Source organism: Ixodes scapularis, unplaced genomic scaffold (assembly GCF_016920785.2).
Source record: "Ixodes scapularis isolate PalLabHiFi unplaced genomic scaffold, ASM1692078v2 PGA_scaffold13__105_contigs__length_92229423, whole genome shotgun sequence".
Lineage (NCBI taxonomy): Eukaryota > Metazoa > Arthropoda > Arachnida > Ixodida > Ixodidae > Ixodes > Ixodes scapularis.
This window is the reverse complement of record NW_024609839.1, coordinates 39,371,061-39,389,371: the sequence shown is the minus strand read 5'-3', so window position 1 is coordinate 39,389,371 and position 18,311 is coordinate 39,371,061. Positions and strand designations below refer to the sequence as shown.

The 18,311-nt window shown below is 44.8% G+C and overlaps 1 protein-coding gene across 1 annotated transcript; it reads left to right on the top strand.

Annotated features, from left to right (window-relative positions):
- Positions 1-332: 332 nt before the first annotated feature.
- On the top strand, positions 333-18,088 carry LOC115322958. The gene is made up of 5 exons (XM_040208293.1): positions 333-377; positions 822-837; positions 3,572-3,707; positions 15,594-15,981; positions 17,819-18,088. Exons 1-5 carry the CDS (start codon positions 333-335, stop codon positions 18,086-18,088), a joined length of 855 nt encoding a protein of 284 aa, XP_040064227.1.
- Positions 18,089-18,311: the final 223 nt, after the last annotated feature.

The window sequence follows — 18,311 nt, the reverse complement described above, 5'->3', positions numbered from 1 at the left end:
CTGCCAACGTCCCGTCGCGGATGCGCGGCACCAGTCGTGTACCGCTAGGGGAGCTCCTGTTTGTTTGTAAATATGAGCTGGTGTATAAGGTCTGCACAGGCACTCAAATGTAGCATCCGGTGAAAGCTTCCTGTCCAACGTTATCCTTTCGAACGAAAGCTCGAACCTTTCCCTGCAAATACAATTTTCTTGACATCTGATTTTTGTTTTGTTTTTTATAAGCGCACTCGCAGTCTTTTTAAAGCTGTTTTGTATAAAAAGTAGTGACGGGAAAGCATTTACGCAGAAGGAAGGAGGCACCTGTTAATTGCTCAGTTCATTGAGCGGGTAACATGACTCAAAGGTTTCAGTTTTTGCTACTCCTTCTCCTCTTCTTGGTGAGTGTAACACTAAGAAAAATTTTGCATGCGAAGTACTAAAATTTGTAACCTTAGTCTACTCACTAGGTAAGATTCGCTTTGGAGTGACTCCACTTCAGGCATCTCGGTGCATAAAATCCTCGTTGCCACTTAACTGACACTCTATCAGAAATCGCAGAAAACGCCTTTTCGTTCACCAGAATATATTATAGTGATGACCTTGTGTGTTCGCAGAAATATCTAAAGAAGAAATAAGTGGTATTTATTTCTGAAAATGATGTAAGTTGAGAATTATGTTTCCACCCGTGCGTTTCACATGGATGTGACTATATCACTCAACTTGCCTGTCGAGCTGGTATAGTGATAAGCAAAAAACAATCTTCTTTGTCAAACTCAAGATGCACGCGATGTCCCCGTCATGTGTTCGAATATTAATTTGAACGCTCTTTTTTTTCTCTACAGTGTTCCGTTCACCAAAGTAAGTACGCGCTCTATTCAGGTACTTTCAAAATATTTTATCATTTGCTACGGTTACGCCTTTGTTTCTGTTTAGTTCAGTCAATAGACCTGTTTCTCTCGGCCAGGGGCCGCTGTAGCGTTCACGAGACGCGAACACAAAAGGGCGCCCTCGCTAGCGTCCGCGAGACGCGACCATTTAATGCTGGCGTGAAGCCGTGTCCTAGCGTCCCATCATGCACTTTCCGCCTTTGTAAGCCGGCGTCTGTCAGCGTTCCTCCGCGTCTACTCATGGTTCCCGCCAACGTTACTAGAACAGCTCGGTTTGGAAACTGTCATAAATCCTGCCCTGAAAAAGTACGGCACCGATTCGTGCTCGAGAACCGATCTATTGGCGATCGCAACGCCGCCATTCCTCCCGCAACGGCCACTCGAGAGACTGCAGTGCTCCTTGTATTGGTTCGGGAGCACCGTAATCGGTAGCGTCTGTTCGGACTAATGTTTTAGCTTAAATCGTCCAATTAGGCGCCGAAGCGTGTACAGTGGAAGTTAGGGCAGCCAACCCCCGGCTCCCAAGTGGACTCGCCGCGTTTATTTGCCAAAGTTAGGACGGACCAAGGTCGGGACGCGCTACCTGAAGTCATCGGTGTGACATGACTGACGAAACACAATATTAATTTTGCCGAAAAACCTCTAAACTAAATTTCTATCTAAACATCACACTCCCGTAATTTTGTACCAAACTCCAATAAAAGTTCCTACAAAAAGCTTGTTTCGTTTGTTTTCCGCAAAAGCAGGCTTTCTAGAAGCTCACCGTGACGAGCTCACCGTGACCACAGTAAAGAAACGAGATTGCGTTGCCATTTTGGCACCTTGACACTGGGAGTTTCCGTACTCTGGCAACTTTCAGTGACTCTAGCAGTAGCCAATAAGTCTAATTTCATGTTTCAACTCGTCGCTAAAGGGTAGCGCTGTTATATTATTTAGCTCGGTTTTGGTAGACGCCAGCGGCCCTGGTTTCGAGATTGAGTTTCCCAACTTTAATAACGTTGGTTTCCGCGCACTAACAGAGCGTTTGAAACGACGCAACGCTACGCACAGCGGAAACGCGACCTAAAAATATGCGATGTTGCTCGCCAGAGGGTTGTTCAAAACTTGAGAGCTGCAGGTCTATACCAATTAGAAGACAAGGCACACGTTACCCCACTCCCCTACACGTCATCCCTAGTGGCTCCACGTAGCGTCTCCTAGCTTGTGGCAGCATCGCTGTCAGCACGTCTCACTGCGTCTCCCAACGAGCGCGACGCTGGCACAAGGCGTCGCCAAGACGGACACGTTTGCCGCTATGCTGCCACTCTCGTAAAGCTTCGGCGCGTTCGCCACTTGGGGTGGTTTGGGGATCCACTAATGATGACGTCATGAGCAAGCCTTGTCTTTTATGTGGCATTGGCTCAATCGACTACCTATTGAGTGGACGGATTTTGGTTTCTAAACACGGTGTCACTGGGAGAAATACAGCGCTAGATTGAGGGAGATGGGGGGCTATAGCAGATTGCAGTAAAGGGCCTCACCCCCGAGAGCAAGGGAACGGGCCATATTTCCTCCAACATTCCTAATAAATATATAAAACCTCCTATGGCGAAACTTGGAACGCCAGGTATGCGGCTGGTACTACTCCTGCAGGTTTCCGGACGAGTGCATATTGTGAAAAGGCCGATCAGTTTTTGCAGTCGGGCGGAAACATTTTTGTTTACATAAGAAAGTGCGAAGGTAGGAAACGGTTTTTGCAGGGTGTGTTTGTGTGTGTGTGGGGGGGGGGGGGGGGGGGTGTAAATTACGAAGCGTGCGAGAAACACCGGTAGTCTGCTCGAAGTCCGGGGCCCCATTTACGGCTTACAAACTATTTTTGATTCCGAGCCACCCGACTTTCTTCCCCACGCAAGATTTTTTTAATGAAAGAGAGGAAATTAAAAGGTCCACGGACATAAAAGCAGTGTCGAACACCGACACTCCGTCGCGATATTGCTGGGCCACACTAACTTTCAATGCATTTTTCTCATTTTCTTTAGGATAAGGGGGAGGGGCAGGTGCTCATCAGTTTAGTGCCTCTATATTTCTTAATACGACCCTGGACCAACCCTTGGTGTTAACGTCTAGGGCGTGGTACTCAAAAAGTAAATGGGAAAAACCTAGTGGCGGACGGGCACTTGTGGAAGGGAGGTTTCCAATCGCGTCAGGTCAAGAAGCGAGAGATTTAGACAATATTTTGTCCGAGATTCCTTTGTAGTTACTGCTTACGGACGCAACAATCTTAAATTTTCTTTGTTTTATTTTTTTGTCGTGTCAGTTGCACTGTTGACGCATCATACAAAAAGCAAAAGACACTGCACTCGGTGCAGGCATGTTGACAGAATTGTCTGCGAACACACTTCAAGCACGCTGTAAGCATGTTTGCTTCACACGTGTGAATGTTTTGAACATGTTTGCAGACAGTGTGTTTATATTATCAATGTGAGAGGACAACAGTATAAGGAACAGACACGCCTCAAATAGTGCCCGTACACTCTTTTGTTGTATAAGCAGTGCGACCGTGGCCTTAGGAGTAATGGCGGCTCCTTTCAAGTTCGAACCCAGATCTGCCTACCATAGCATTTTCCTCCTCGAATATAATGCTTTCCACGTATTTAGCATTTCTACAAACCCTAGGCGGTACGAGTCTCATTGTGAAATGTATTAATAAGCTTGTTTTCTTCTAGGCAGCGGCGCCCTATTTGATCTCGAAGATGTGATTTACCAAGTCCTCGTGCGAAATTGCTCTTACAATGAAAGGCTGGTCACTTTTGATGTCACTGGAGATAACAAAACCCGAGGCCGCCCTGAACTTCTCGCCACGTACGTTATGCTACTCTTTATTTCGAAAACAATAAATTATACAACAAACTAAGGTCGATTTAAATTAGAAGTGCCGGTGTAACAAGTTTCAACGCCAAACTACAGATCCCTATTTATAACTACTAAAGATGCGTTTCAAATTTTCTCCTACATGTATCAGTTTGTGCCGTGTCATGTACTTACACGTGCACGTACTGCCGAAAAGCAATGATCAGATTAAACCCTCCCCCAACACTAAAAAAACACAAAAAAAAACGGCATTGGTCATTCGCATTCGACAGTAGACATGTCACTTTACTAAGGTACGTGTATTATAGAGAAAAACACTCACCCCTGGTGACATCGCTGATGCTAGGAAAGCAACGCAAGTAACACGACGGTTAAATCCCGAGAGAAACGACAACTGCTCAGAATTCTTAAGATTCGCGTCCTTTCTTCGCCTTTCCTTCAATAAACCGGTAAATTTATGTCATGTTTTTGTACAAAATGCTAAATCTCTTACAAAACACGAGACCATTGAGTAGCTATACGTAGCGTCTGTTGATTAATGTTTACTTTTAACTAGAACCACTCCTTAAAATATGGCTCTACACTACAAAAAACTAGTCGTAAAATACCTGTTATGCGTTGTTCGGCTGGTTTATATTTGGCGCCCTAAAAAGTTATTTTAAGAACCCCACGAAAAACTTATTTGTGAGAAACCTATAAGGGGTTCTTAAAGGGGCGGTGCAACAACTTTCAGACTTTGACCAATTAACTGCGGAAATTAATCTGTGTCACCCATAGAACGAAGAACAGAAAACCGCATTTTCTTGCGAGCGCTAGTTCCCCTTCCGTCCGTCCCTAGTCCGTCGCCTTTCGAGTGACGTACTCTGGGCGATCACGTGGTTTCTTTTTTCAAAGACCCCAGCGGTACCTCCGCGATTATCGACTTTTAAAGGATTAGCATCGTCGAAGGTCGCGACGAGCGATCGACGCAAAAGACGGTTCGCCACGGGGGTGACGGCGAGTGTAGCAGCGGAGGGGGACAGGTTCTGTTCACTTCCGCGTATACGCCAGAGTACGTCACACACCAGTCCCGTTAACCACCACACGCGGCGGCAGAACGGTAGATATTTCATTGTCTTCTTTGCGACTACGCACCGCAATAGCAGTTTTTCGGGGCAAAATTACGCCTTTTTGGTAACTTGCGCTTGGATAAACAGTATAAAAGAGATACAAATACAAACTGCCGATTCTTTCAACGCTAAAATTGTTGCACTGCCCCTCTAAGCTCCTTTTTGATGCGAAAGAGTTCTTCGTCGCCCAGCTGCCCGTCTAGTACGCCAGGGTGCGACAGTGTTTGAGGCGAAACTTTCTTGACGAGCTGAAATAATTTCTTGGGGTGCCGAAAGACCTTATAAGAACGATTTTTTTTTTACAGTAATTTGCGTGGACTACTTAAGGACGTTGTCGGCTCACTCGGACGGTCCTTGCAACATGTGCATAGAAGCAAAATCCTAGAAAGCACAATGCTAATTGACAGACTAACGGATAACTCTTCTCGAGAACGAAAGCAAACTAAAAGATTGGCATCGCTTTAGTGGCACGACATATAATCACTAACGGAATATTACGTCAAAATGAAGCCGCGCACTCCACCAAAAACCGATTTTAAAGATGCAACCTTTTTAGCGGACGGCAAGCGAGTTAGCTTTTAGTCGAAAAACACTGACGCGGCACCCTCTTGACGTCGGGGCGGCACCATCGTAACGTCACGTCGTGGTGGAGCTGCGGTCGCTTAATTGTACCGCGTACCGCAGCATACTTTCGACGTCACGTCGCGGCCGTACTATGCTGCCTGGAACACGTTTCGGACTGGTGTGTTTACTGCTTCCAAAAAAGTGGTCCCTCGATTTCCGCCTGATGACGTCATAAAAGTGTCATGCTGTTGCCGATCGCGATCCTGGCGGCGTCTCAACAGTTGTGGTGTATATGACAGACGCCTGTTCTGTTGTAGGTCGCTCTCCACTGTGACAGTCCACGGAAGTTAAAGCCGCCGGCAGTTGGGACGCCGTGACGACAGCGACACTCGCGTTCGCTCGTGCTTTCCGCCAGCATTTCTACGGCCAACCACCATGATCGCGACAGGCAACAGCATGACACTCCTGCTTCTGTGACGTCATTTGTTGCCACTTTGGGACCACTTTTGATGTATGGGCGGGATGGGACGCTAAACACACCAGTCGGAGACGCGCTCCAGGCACCATAGCCGTACGGCTGATGATCAGTGTTGCCATCCCTTTAGCAGGTAGTTTAGGTTGTGCCGAAGACTCCCGAAACCAAAGTTTGATCCGAGATATTTTTAAAACAACACGCAATATCGAGAACAAAAAATTATACCCCGTAATTCAGGGACACTGCTTCAGCTGAAAACAGTCCCGATCCCATATTCAAAAATACTGACCGGAGTTAACCTTTAGGAAACGCGAGGCATGTCGAGTCCCGCGCATCTCATTATCCTGCGTCAGCCAATGAGATCGCTGCATTATATCGATAAGAATGCCTAAGGACCAATCAGAAAGCAAGAGGCGCAAACATGATAAGTCAGGTTTTAAGCTGTCAGCGACTATGCGGGCTGAAACCGAGGAAGAGGAGGAGGCAAAAGCACGCGAGGATGTCAGAACACTGAGTTCAAACTATTTGTGGGTACACACTAAAAAAAAAAAAAGAATCCGTTCTTAAAAAGTGGTTTTCGACGGCCCAAGAAATTTTAGAACGGTTTTTGCGTCAAGCACTATCGACCCCTGGCGCAGTAGAAAAACAAGTTGGGGATTAAGAACTCTTTCGCGTCAAAAAACGGAGCTTGAAAGAACCCCTCATAAATTTTTTCCGAAAAACTCTTTTAGGGGATGCTTAAAGTAACGTTTTATAGTGCAAGAAATGGACGAGCCGAAGAACCTGTAAGAGTGTCTTTACGACGAGATTTCTTTTAAAGTGAACTCTAGCCCAGATGCCTTTGTCTCCACTGTAATTGTCGGACGCGTTCGAACCGGAACGCCGGACGCCGACGTTCCGGTTTCTAACGCGTTCTACGAGTGCAGCGGAGACAAAGGCGGCTAGCTTGGCGTCTACCCCCTAACCGTTCAAATCAGAGCTCTTGGCGTTCCGATGCCCCTGCGTGCTCTCGTCTCCTCCTCTCCCCCACTTTTCGCTCGCACATATACACATTTGAAACGCAAATCGAGTTTTTGTTTCTCTCAGTTGAAGATACGCGATGAGCTTGGATGAGCGGGACTGCAGCGAGCGCTAGAAGGCGATGGATCGAGCAGCGTCAAAAGTGCATCGTCACGGCGCGTCTCTGTTCACTTCCTGTTATCGGCTCGACCAATCGCGCGAAGTGTAATGCGGCGTGATCCTGCGCTTTCTTCCGTGCCTGATCGGTGTATCCGGTGAAACACAACGACGACCAGGGCCGATTTACTTTTGGCGCCGCTCGATTAGCACCTCCTAGACAGCTTTCAAGCCTGCGCGTCACGTTACATGACGTCACGTCCCGGAGGCCTGCACGGGCGCTGATTTGATGCAAGTGCCGCGTCCGCGTTCGCGTGGGGCTCGTTCCCTATCCTAGTCCCGCGTGAACGCTGACGCGGCACTGGTATCCCATCAGCGCCCATGCAGGCCTCCCGGACGTGACGTCATGTCATGTGGCGCCCAGAATCTAAATACATGTTCCTTTTTGGTAACGAAGTAACGACATAGTTTTAAGAAAAGAAACGATTAACGTGTTTTCGTTACGTTGTGATGAAGTAACGCGTAACGGTATCTAGTTACTTCTGAAAGGGAACGTGTACAACACGAGTTCCCTACGTTGTTCTCGTCCCAGCTCGCACCCGCGATTATCGCAACCAGAAAACGTTAGATATACCATAAGGTAGATCTGAACAAAGCATGTCGGTATAGCCAAAGTGATCCCTGTACGAACGCGTTATAAGGCGGGCAATTATTAACGGCGACAAGTATTGGAAGCAGGGTGTCGAACCGGAACCGAACCGAACCGAAAACCGGAACAGAACCGTTATTTTTAGCCGAACCGGAACTGAACCGAACCGAAATCGTCGCCGCCATCTTGAAACTGAACCGGAACCGAACCGAAAAAAAATATAACGGTAACCGGTTCAAAACGGTTCAAGGTAATTTATTATTTTATTTTTTGCTAGTATCACAAAATGAACATATGGGAATAAAAATTTTTGCGGCTGTATTTCTAATGATCACATTGGTCCTATACAGAATTGCAACGTATGGTAAATTGTGGGCTTTGGTGGCGTTTTTGTATTGGCACTATGATTAACGATGTGTCACGTTTTCACGTGACGTCATGGTGTCAATACATGTTGTCAAGTAATGTCACGTGAGCTCATGGCGTCACGTGACTCACTGCGTCAACTCGATTTAGTTTGAGGAAGTCACTACATGCATTAGCCTCGTTGACAGCGTGACGTAACATGACGTCACGATTTTGCACCGTGTCACATGACACCGTGACGTAAGCGGTTTTCATAACACCTAGTCGAGTGCACCGGTTCTTGACAGTCAGCATCGTCAAACATTCGGGTAACGGCTCATGTCAATTAAATATGATAATAGCCCAACTGCAAAAATATCTGAAGCTTAGCCCAAGCTTTTGCTTTCCAAACCCTAGCCACCTAGGGCATGACTATGATGAACACTGACGGTATATAATTAGCGTCAGATCACGTGGCGGCTTGTTCAAATTGCGAGTTGAGGAGGGGATCGACAGCTGTCTTTCCTTTATTTTTTCTGCATCTGCTATTGCCCGGAGAGTAAAACTAATGCATAATTTTGCAAGCTATAAACGTCAGGGGTTACTTCTTAGCAGTATTTATTGGAAGTACAAAAAAAATGTTGCAAGACCAATTTTACATCATTGAGGCACCCAAACATTTTTTCGTTGCTGCTGAACTGCATCCGAAAGATGTCGCCGAGAATAGAAGTATTGAAATGACTAAATGCGACTTATTAATATGACGTTCGATAGAAATACATGTGTATACGGAAGGAATACTTAAAAAAAAAAATATTTTAGTGACCTCAGAGGGACAGCCGCACCATGGCAGTCGCTGTAAGTCTCACACGAGCGTCGTTTTCAAGTTATTGCCCAAGTTTCGACCCCCTCTGTATTTGTCTCAAAGAAGCTAAAAAAAGATTCCTATACATCACTAAATTCTACTCAGGATCACTCCCTAACGTTAATAACTGATTAAACTTGGCTTTGCTTTTTTTTTTTTTTTTTTTAGCTAGGCAATGGCAGTTGCCAAAAAGTTAGAGAAATATGAGCATCGTTCATCCCCTCAACTCGGAGCCAGAAGCGGCCACGTGACCTGGTGCCTGTCTTATTCCGTCAACGTTAATCATACCCCCGCGCTGGGGTTGGAAAGGAAAAAAACGCGTGCTGGGGGGAGCTCCAGGCATTGTTAGAGTTCGGCTATTCTCATTACCGCAGTGGTTGGACATGAGCCACTACCCAAGTGTCCACCGAGGCATTGCTTGTTACGAGCCGATGTGCAGTGCTCACGCAGTTCTCCTGTCCAATCCATGAGCCGCGCTCGACTGTCGTGAGGCGGGTGGGTTTGATCCCACAATTACGTCATCAATCTTTGCGAAGGCAAGACTAAAAGAAATAGTCTCATTTTTGGCCTCGCAATTTCACCGCGACAAAGAAGCTTCTGAATCAGTGGCGGCCTTTGCGAGTATACTTGTGTCAGACTCGGACCAGTACGCCTCTGCAAAGTCATGAGCATTCCAACCCGATATCGTTTTATGACCCCTTTAAACTTCACGGGGTGCAAAATAAAAGCAGTGAAGGGTTGCTGTTAACAAGTGAAAACTAAAATTGTCGAATTAAAGGGATACTGAAGCGAAACTTGAAATACACCTACTATGATCAGAAATAGGTTCAATATGATCAATGATATTCATAAATCATAATCGCGCGTTTGTATTTTGAACGGATGGCTATATTTTTCACCCTAATGGGCCCGATTGGGCGCGCGCTCGAAAATCGGCCATCGGAGAGCGCCATGCGTCTTGGGATATTGGGCGCATTCGTGACGTCACTTGTGCCAGACTGCAAGGCTGCGGCGTGAATGTTGTGGTTACGAGCGTTGCCACTTGGTGGCGCGTCGACGATTTACGACCTGTGACAACGTGGCCGTTTGAGATGTGCAAGGGCTGCACGCCCGCTGCACCACGGCAAGTCGGCAACCACGGCAGCACTGACAAAACCAGCTCTGAGGCCGGATTCTCAAAGCGAACTCACGACGAAAAAAACGCGTACGACAAATTTGAGAGAAAACCCGTACTCTCGAAACGAAATTGTCGTAACCTTTGCGCAGGTTACGACAGAATCCTACGACAGCTCCGAAGCTGTCTTACGCACTTTTTACGATCAAATCAACAAGGCCGACAGCGTCGCTCAGTTACTTGGTATCGGCCGCCAACGGACATTTATTTTTCTACGTGCTCTTCTCGTGCGTTCCGACTTCAACCAGCAAGAAAAAAAGGAAGGAGTACTTAAAACAGACCACGACGATCAAGAACGCAGGATCCACAAACACACGAGAAGAGCTACGACGGCCACGATTCTGCCGACCTAGCGAGCTCGGCAGAATATAGTAGGCCTAGCAGCAACATCGACTCGGCGCACCGTTGCTCCGGCGGTCCTTGGCCAAGACCGTCTGTCCATGACCGGCTGGCCTGCTGAATGGAATATGCCCGCGCGACCCTTGCGGACCCTTACCGGATGAGTAGTTTGATCCCTGAACTAAATTTCAGAGGTCGATATTTTCCCCTTGTCATCTCGATCTCCTTGTTTACCGAGACAGCAGTGACGAACGCTGTCGTCGAAAAGGGACTCTCATTGATTCTATCTCCTTGTTTCATGTGATATAGAGCTCAAATGAACGCCATACGGATTACCTTCGCAACTCGGTATGTACACTCTGTTATTAGTATGCCATTTTTATTCTGACTCGACGCTACGTCACTGTCGAGCTATAGCGGTTCATGGGAGCTACGCGGTGTCGGTCTAACCTTTCTTTGCCGAGTGTCATGTCAGTATCGAGTTGCAATCGTAAAAGATCGGTCCAGAAGCGCTTACCGAAACGCGGTCTAACAGAGCGAATCCAGCACTTCGATCAAACGCGCGTGTCCGCTCCGAGTGTGAACAGGTATTTGCGTGGCTCTTGCTGACACCCTCGTAGTTCAAACATATCCTTTTTAACGTCGGCTCGCAGCTCGCGACTCGCAGCAACTAATACCGGCCGTGCCAGAAGCATGCTCGGGTCGTGTCGTGCAAGGAGCCGCAACGAGAACGAGCGCACTGTGGCCAACTACGCTTTGGCTTTCTCCGCCAAGGCTTTGCAAACGCGTTCAGGCCTAGGCGAATTCTGCCGGCACGCCGTATTGCCGCAGAACGGCGCTGCTATTATGGCACAAGTGATGTCACGAGAACTTCCCCCGATCCACCAGATGAGAATTTGAAATCGTTTAATTATGTTTAAAATTAGTTATCCTGTGTTTTACAGCGCAATATTTATATTTCCGAGGTGGTGCCTGTCCCTAGCCCATATTTATGCAACAAGATCGGCGCTAAAATTTCGTTTCACTACCCCTTTAACACACACGAACGGAGGAGACGATTTCTGAGGAATACCATCAGCCTTTCTACTCCGGTGGAGAAGGAAGACCAGCGAAGCAGTACTATGGTGGAAATGAAGTAACTGCCGGCCGCAAGTCGGCAAGCCAGAGTGGAAAGGCTGGAAAGGTTGCCGCCATCTATGCGCGACGGCGGCTACCAGATAACCGGCAAGCCGGTTGTCTGGTTGCTGTCGTCACTTATAGATGTCGGTAGCTGTCCAGAGTTTAAAGTTGTCATTTGTTTGCTGACGGACACGATAGTGGGGCAACTATCCCTTAATAGCTCCGCTGTAAAAAGAAGTGTGTGTGTGTCTGTGTGCGTGTGCGTGTGCGTGTGCGTGTGTGTGTGTGCGCGCGTGCGTGTGTGTGGGGGAGAGGGGGGTTAATTTAAAAACCTACTGTGTTGTAAAGGTTCCTCTTCCCCGCATCTTTGGCGCAGACCAAAAAGCTCTAGCCCGGAAACTACTTTGTGTGCAAAAGGCTCTTGCCAAATAGCACGTTTTTGTCTTTCCAGACGCTCGCGCCGTTCCTCACGACGATCCACTTAGAATAGTAATACGTGATTTTAAAATACTTGGCTTTCACTGCGCTTGAACGTTATGGAGCGTGCATTTTGCGCCATCGAATTCGATTTTCTCAGCAGGAAGAAATCGCAATGACTACCAGCCTATAGTGTGATGACGTCACTTGCATACCATGTTAAACAGTTAAGCTTTCTGGTGAAATGTGATGTTTGCAAAACTAGCAATACATGTCCTAATTGTAAACTTGTGCAATTTTTATAGCAGTCTCGCGATGATATATGGCAGCCTAGAGAAATGTTAGCGCGCATGGCTATTCAAGCATAGGGTTCTAAAGTGAGCGCCAAAACAAGTGCAGGTAAAACCGAATATAACATTAGCCTCCCGAGGCACTATTTGGCGAAGTTTCGAGCTCATGGAAGCTAATAAAATGTGACTTATACTAAGATTTTAAGAATCTTTGTCTGTCCTTCGCCCTATTTATATAAAATTATAAATTTCATTGCGTGCATTTTTACGCATATCTTTTTGCAGTAGGGCGTTAAGTAAGGGATTGTTTAGAAAAATTACATTAATTATCTCTCTATTTTTGAACATTTCATGTATTTGACTTCCAATCTTTCATGTGAGCACAGAGCCCTTTTTGGCGTACCCTGCAACCCGATACTTCACACTGCCAATCAGCAAACAGAAAAACACTTTTGTGCAGACTCTACAGCTCGCGTAGTTTCGAGTATCGTCCTTCCGCGTCGGTCTCAAGCGGTTATGGAAACTTTATAAAGTAAAATTTATTGATCGTTATAAAAATATATTTAATTACTAACTGAATATTTGACAACATAAATAAGTGGCCGACCACCCTAAAGCAGTGCCCCCCAAGTGATCTGAAAATTGTTCTGCCAATCTTTTCCGTCGTTTCTATCCTCGACAGCCACTTTGTAAGTGATATGGGACAGCCTTACACACATTCCTAATTTTGAAGCAAATTTAAATAACTATGTGTTCCTCACACATATAACATCTCAAGCATATAGAAGTCTGTTATTGCTCTTTTATGTGGGGAACATTGCTTTTATGTGTCTGTGGGCTGGACAAAAACAAAGTAAACAAGGGCACGCGGCAAAACTATGACGATTACGCACGCAAACCGTCAGAAAGTGTACAATTATGTAGCTGCCATGTCGAGTAGACTGTGAAATACTATTTCGTTTTACTTAACAAAAAATAATCTTGGAGGACGCTTAAGCTTTGCCTTTAAAAGTGGAACGCGATAGCCTTAACAGGTCTCGTTTGCATCGCACTCTCATTTGCCACGAAAGCGTGACTCGCGTGGCCTAGTCAAAAGCGTCTGACTCGCAACCGAAAGGGTCGTTGGTTCATATCCCAACTAAAATTCTTAATTTTTTTCTTTAAGGAAGAAGAATTACTTTGAAAAAAAAAATCATTTGAAACATACGGCAAACTTTAATTCGCATTACATGTCATGTTTTAATCACTCTTCTTACACGCGTGATGTTACGTTTCACATGAGCATTGTGGGTTGTTTGAAATCCTTGCGTGAGGGCATGTAGCTCTGACGTTATCACCCTATCGACCAACCAAGATTTTCTAGTCACGCCACCGACATCGGGTTTTCTGCGACATGAGCTCCTTAACACTGCCGGGTTAAAGTCATCAATTAGCAAGGGTGATGCTCATTCGCAAATTAAATTGAGCGGCATCTTGTCAAGAACAAACCTCAACAGCCAGGCTGTGCCAGCTTCTCCTGTAAAGGAAAATGTTCATTTGGACAAGCGCTATTTTGGGCCAGATTCGATGGGAATGCGAAGGTGCGTATAGATTAGGGTGAACAATTGCGATTACTCCTTGCTGCATGATTAGTCGCATGCATACGGTACTGAGTGTAAACAATGTTTGGTGAGAACAACAAGCAGTTTGATTGCCGCTCGGTGTTCCTATAAAAAATTTTCCGAAAGGAATTATTCTAAAACTGTTGTGACATTTTGAAAATTTCATTGCTTTTAGCTAAGTTGTGTCGTCATATTATACATATATATCGTGAAGCGTATTTCGTAAACAATATATGGTAATATATATGACCACGAGGTGCTCATTTTATAATTTTATGTGAAATATTTAATTCCTTGGTTCAAAGACACAATCACAATTCCACTTTTCATACTGCGACATAAAATTGTATCAATCACGGGTATTTTAGGCGACCTACCACACTTCGCGACAATATTTTATACCGTGTAAATAAATCCGCTTGAACTTTAGAATTTTACTTAAACACGAAGAAAGGACAAAAAAATGCAGTATAGTTCTAAATTTCAAGCCGATCTATTTCCAGATGTACCAACAAGCTCACCTCTTCACTCTTGTACTTAAGCATTTTGATTCAGGTAAAATATGTGTTTCTGGTAAACAAAGGGATGTCGAGTCGTATGAACACGACGTTATGTTCGTTAATGTAGATTTTCTTCTACTCTTGCGTCAAAACTAAATAACTGAATTTCATATTTTGGTACCTAAAAACAAAAGTAAATTGCACGGACGATCGAAGAAGCTCAAGAGTTAATCGTGTTACGGCGTAAATAGTGTATATGGCCAGAACAACGCGGAAAATATATTCTCAATTTAGCGGTTCAAACCGGTTCGAACCGGTTCGAACCGGTTTGAATCGTTATTTTTGGCTCCCCGGAACTGAACCAGAACCGAACCGAAAGCCGTGAACCCAAACCGGAACCGAACCGATAAAAATTTCGGTTCGACACTCTGATTGGAAGCATTAAGAATAACGAGAAAACAACGCGTTACTTTCAAGTCTGAGGAAACGCGTTTCTTTTCAACCACAGTATCGAGTAACGAACTAAGTTACCATTTTAGTAAGTAACGAGTTATGGTAAGAAGTTACATGATCTCACTGACGTGCACATGTTCGAACAGCGATCTGTGTTCCGTGATAAGTGCTCAGAAAAGAGCCTCCACAAACCTCATGGCTTCTGCTTTCTTAACTTGGTCTTAATAACTTTACCACCTCTCGTGCTGTCTTTGTTTGTTGTTGCTCTTTCTTTTGTGAGTGGTAGAGGTGCGTTGCATTTGCGGACTATGTTTGCCTTCAATATAATTTATTCATATTTTTTTTTAAGAGTGAGCGAGCACAAACAGTGCAAATTTGTTCCGGAACACTATAAAAAGTACCGCTATATTTATTGATGTAATTACTACTAATTGTTGTTTCCATCTGGGACTCGAAGCATTATCTGACGAACGATATCATAGTGAAGAATAAAAAGTATCGCTCATTATAGCTTTAATAGCGTTGGCGGGCCCTACGGAGATTAATCTTATTTGCAGCTACGGGTAGCAGTAGCTATGCCCTGAAGTGTTATCGCGTTGCAGATTAAGGCTACAATCAAACTGCTCGTACATTACACAGAGGGCGTGGTGTTGGCTGCAAACACAGTGAAAGAATTATCTGCGACCACGCCTCAAGCGTACTCCGAGAATCCTTGCTTTGTACATATGCGAACACGTCTACAAAACAGTTCGTGTAGGGCCCGTATCACTGTACCGTCACGAAAAAAGAGGCCTTAGCGGCTGCTGACGGTCTTTTGTACGTGGCGTGAAAGCAGCTTAACGGTACAGTTTTTCTATGCAGGTACCCACCAGTGAAGATCAAAGTCGGCCGGGTGGTCTACCAGGCCGCCAAAGTTGAGTCTCTAAAGCTGTCTGCTGTATACGTACAGATTTTTCACAACAACCAGTCTGGTGAGGAGGGTAAGGCGTACATATCGGAGCAAGTAGAACACGAAGACGAGTACATGTGGTCCGTCACCAGGGGAGCGGATTTCACCGCTAAGGCCAAGTTCAGTATAAACGTGCCACTAATTTATCAGTTCTCGACAGAATTTTCGGCAACACTGACGACAAGCTCTGGATCTACCAAAATCGAAACACGCACTACGCGACAGCTGATTAAACAAGATATAAAAATACCCCCTGGAGCCACTCTCGAAGCCAAGTGGTATGTCAACGAAGCACAGGTGGTGCGTACAATTTGCTATTTTTTATCGATGTTTCGTTTAAAAGTTACTGAAAGATCACACTATGTATATAGGTACACCGTTGTTGGAGCCACCTTTCTGTGGAATGACAGTAATAAAGTGAGCACAAATTTATAAGGGCACAATAAAAACATTTTGATAATTATTGGCACATCGAGACGCCACGTTGAAGCCACCTTCCGCAAATGTTCTCGCATTTTATGGTAAATGACCGGCAAAACCTTTCAATTCTAAAAAAAAGACGTTATTATAAAAGAAGCAGATACTCAAAACCCAAATGTTTAATTTACATACAAATGTCTTAAGGGTTTGCACGGTGAAATTCGGAAGTTACTCATTGTTTGCTATGGTCCCGTAGAGAGCCCAAATTATGGTCAGATGTGATAGTTATTTCATCAAACGATCCCCCGCCCCCCTCCCCAAATATTCGTTAAATTATTCATGAACATCAATGCGAAACTTCACGTAAAATTTCGCAAGTATGCATGGCTTGTCGTGTCGTGACCTATCATCAGGCATGATAACGTCAGAGTCACGGACGTTGACTTACTCTGGGTTTTGGATCAATATGAATGATGGTGTGTACAACGATCATCGTCCTAAAATTGAGCTTCTCTCAATACCGTAAATCTTGCCTTTCGTAGAATGAAGTTATTTTACTACGACAGCAGTCAAGAGCTGTCGTGGCACTCATACCGTGACGTTACGTTTTACGTTTTGCGGGTGCAACCTGAGCAGTTGGGTACTGTTTAAAATTGAATTACTTGTGCGGCGGAGCAAAAGAAATTCGGATATCGGTAACATGATATTTCTAAGAGTGAGGACAATATAATTTAATTGTTTTCTGAAAGAAAAAAATTTTATCAGGCAATTCATTTAAGTAAATATTTATGGAGAGAGTTGTACTTTTCTGGCTATTTAAAACCAATCATCACGTAGCTCTCAACATAAAACAAAACAGAGCAAGTTTAGAACTAGCTTCAGACAAAAAGGTCGACTGAATGCGCAAGCGCAGTAAGAAGTCTCGTAACTAGGATGATCTGTAGGTCTTCTGCGCGTCACTAATGTTTCCCGGCAGCATTACTGATTGTCCAGTACAGAGAGACCACCGCCAGGTTTAGCAGTGAAGCTACTGACAGGGGTACGGAGCTGGTGGTTTCATTACTGCATTTCAGTTTTCTCAAAGTCAGATTTTCCGGAGAACGTTACTTTTTTTTTTTTTTGTGTAGCTTTTGTGATCTCAGAAAAAATATGTTTTCTCGAGGCATTTTTTTTTTTGCCTCGCATACTTGGGGTATTTTGATCCGAACTTCTGACAAAAAAGTACCTGTAGAACAGCCGAATATATGCGTAAATTCTCAAAGACTTGCTTCAGATGCGTAAAGCCAGGGTCACACTGCTCAGAGAAAAGACAATCTGCAAATACGAGTCACCGCAATATCCGTGGTTTGAATTCCGCGTGCAAAACTTCCTCCTCGAACTCGTTGCCATGCGGCATTTGAAGCACGTATCTCGCGTTGACTCGCGTTCAAATCTCTATGCAGACTCTCTTTTGTATTATGTACAAGCAGTGTTACCCCGGATTACACCGTGCCCCGGATTTAACTTCTCGGACCAAACTTAAAAATGCAATAGTTTCACAAGAAACTTTATTGGGACTCGTAATTGTATCACTAGTTGAGACGTGTATATTTACGTTTTTAATCAATTTTGAGGAAAATCAGTGACCATCAGAAATTTCGCCGTGCCTCGCTGACAATTTACCCGAAACTTGGATCACGCAATAAATCTTTGTTTTCATTATGTTGTATCTCTACAGGTGGTGCCGTGGGTGGCAAACATCTTCGTGAAGGGTTACGTTGCAGCATTGTTTGAAACGCCCGACAAGAACCTAACATGGAGGTACTTAGACGTGCAAGGGTTCGAACATGAAGACCTAACAAGAAAAGGGAAAGGCGTCACGTTTCAGGCTTTGGGGCTGTTCCAAGCAAACGTAGCTCAGAGCTACCACCTCTCCACCACTCAGAAAAAATTAGCGCAGCGCACCACGAGCCTGGCAAAATATACTTTTGAGCAAGAAACCTCATGAACCACGACCGAGTGGATGGAAACACGTTTTTGAAATAGTAACAGACAGACTAATAAAAACAGTTCTAAACTTTACTTTGTTTGCGAGTAAACGTGAAAAAAATCTAAAAAAAGTATTTTGTTGACCTTTTGTAAAGAGCGTTTCTTTTGTTTAGCCGAATGGAAAACTCCAAACAGGTCAATTTTATATTAAAATTGTGATGTCAAAGAATTCTTTGCTTTAA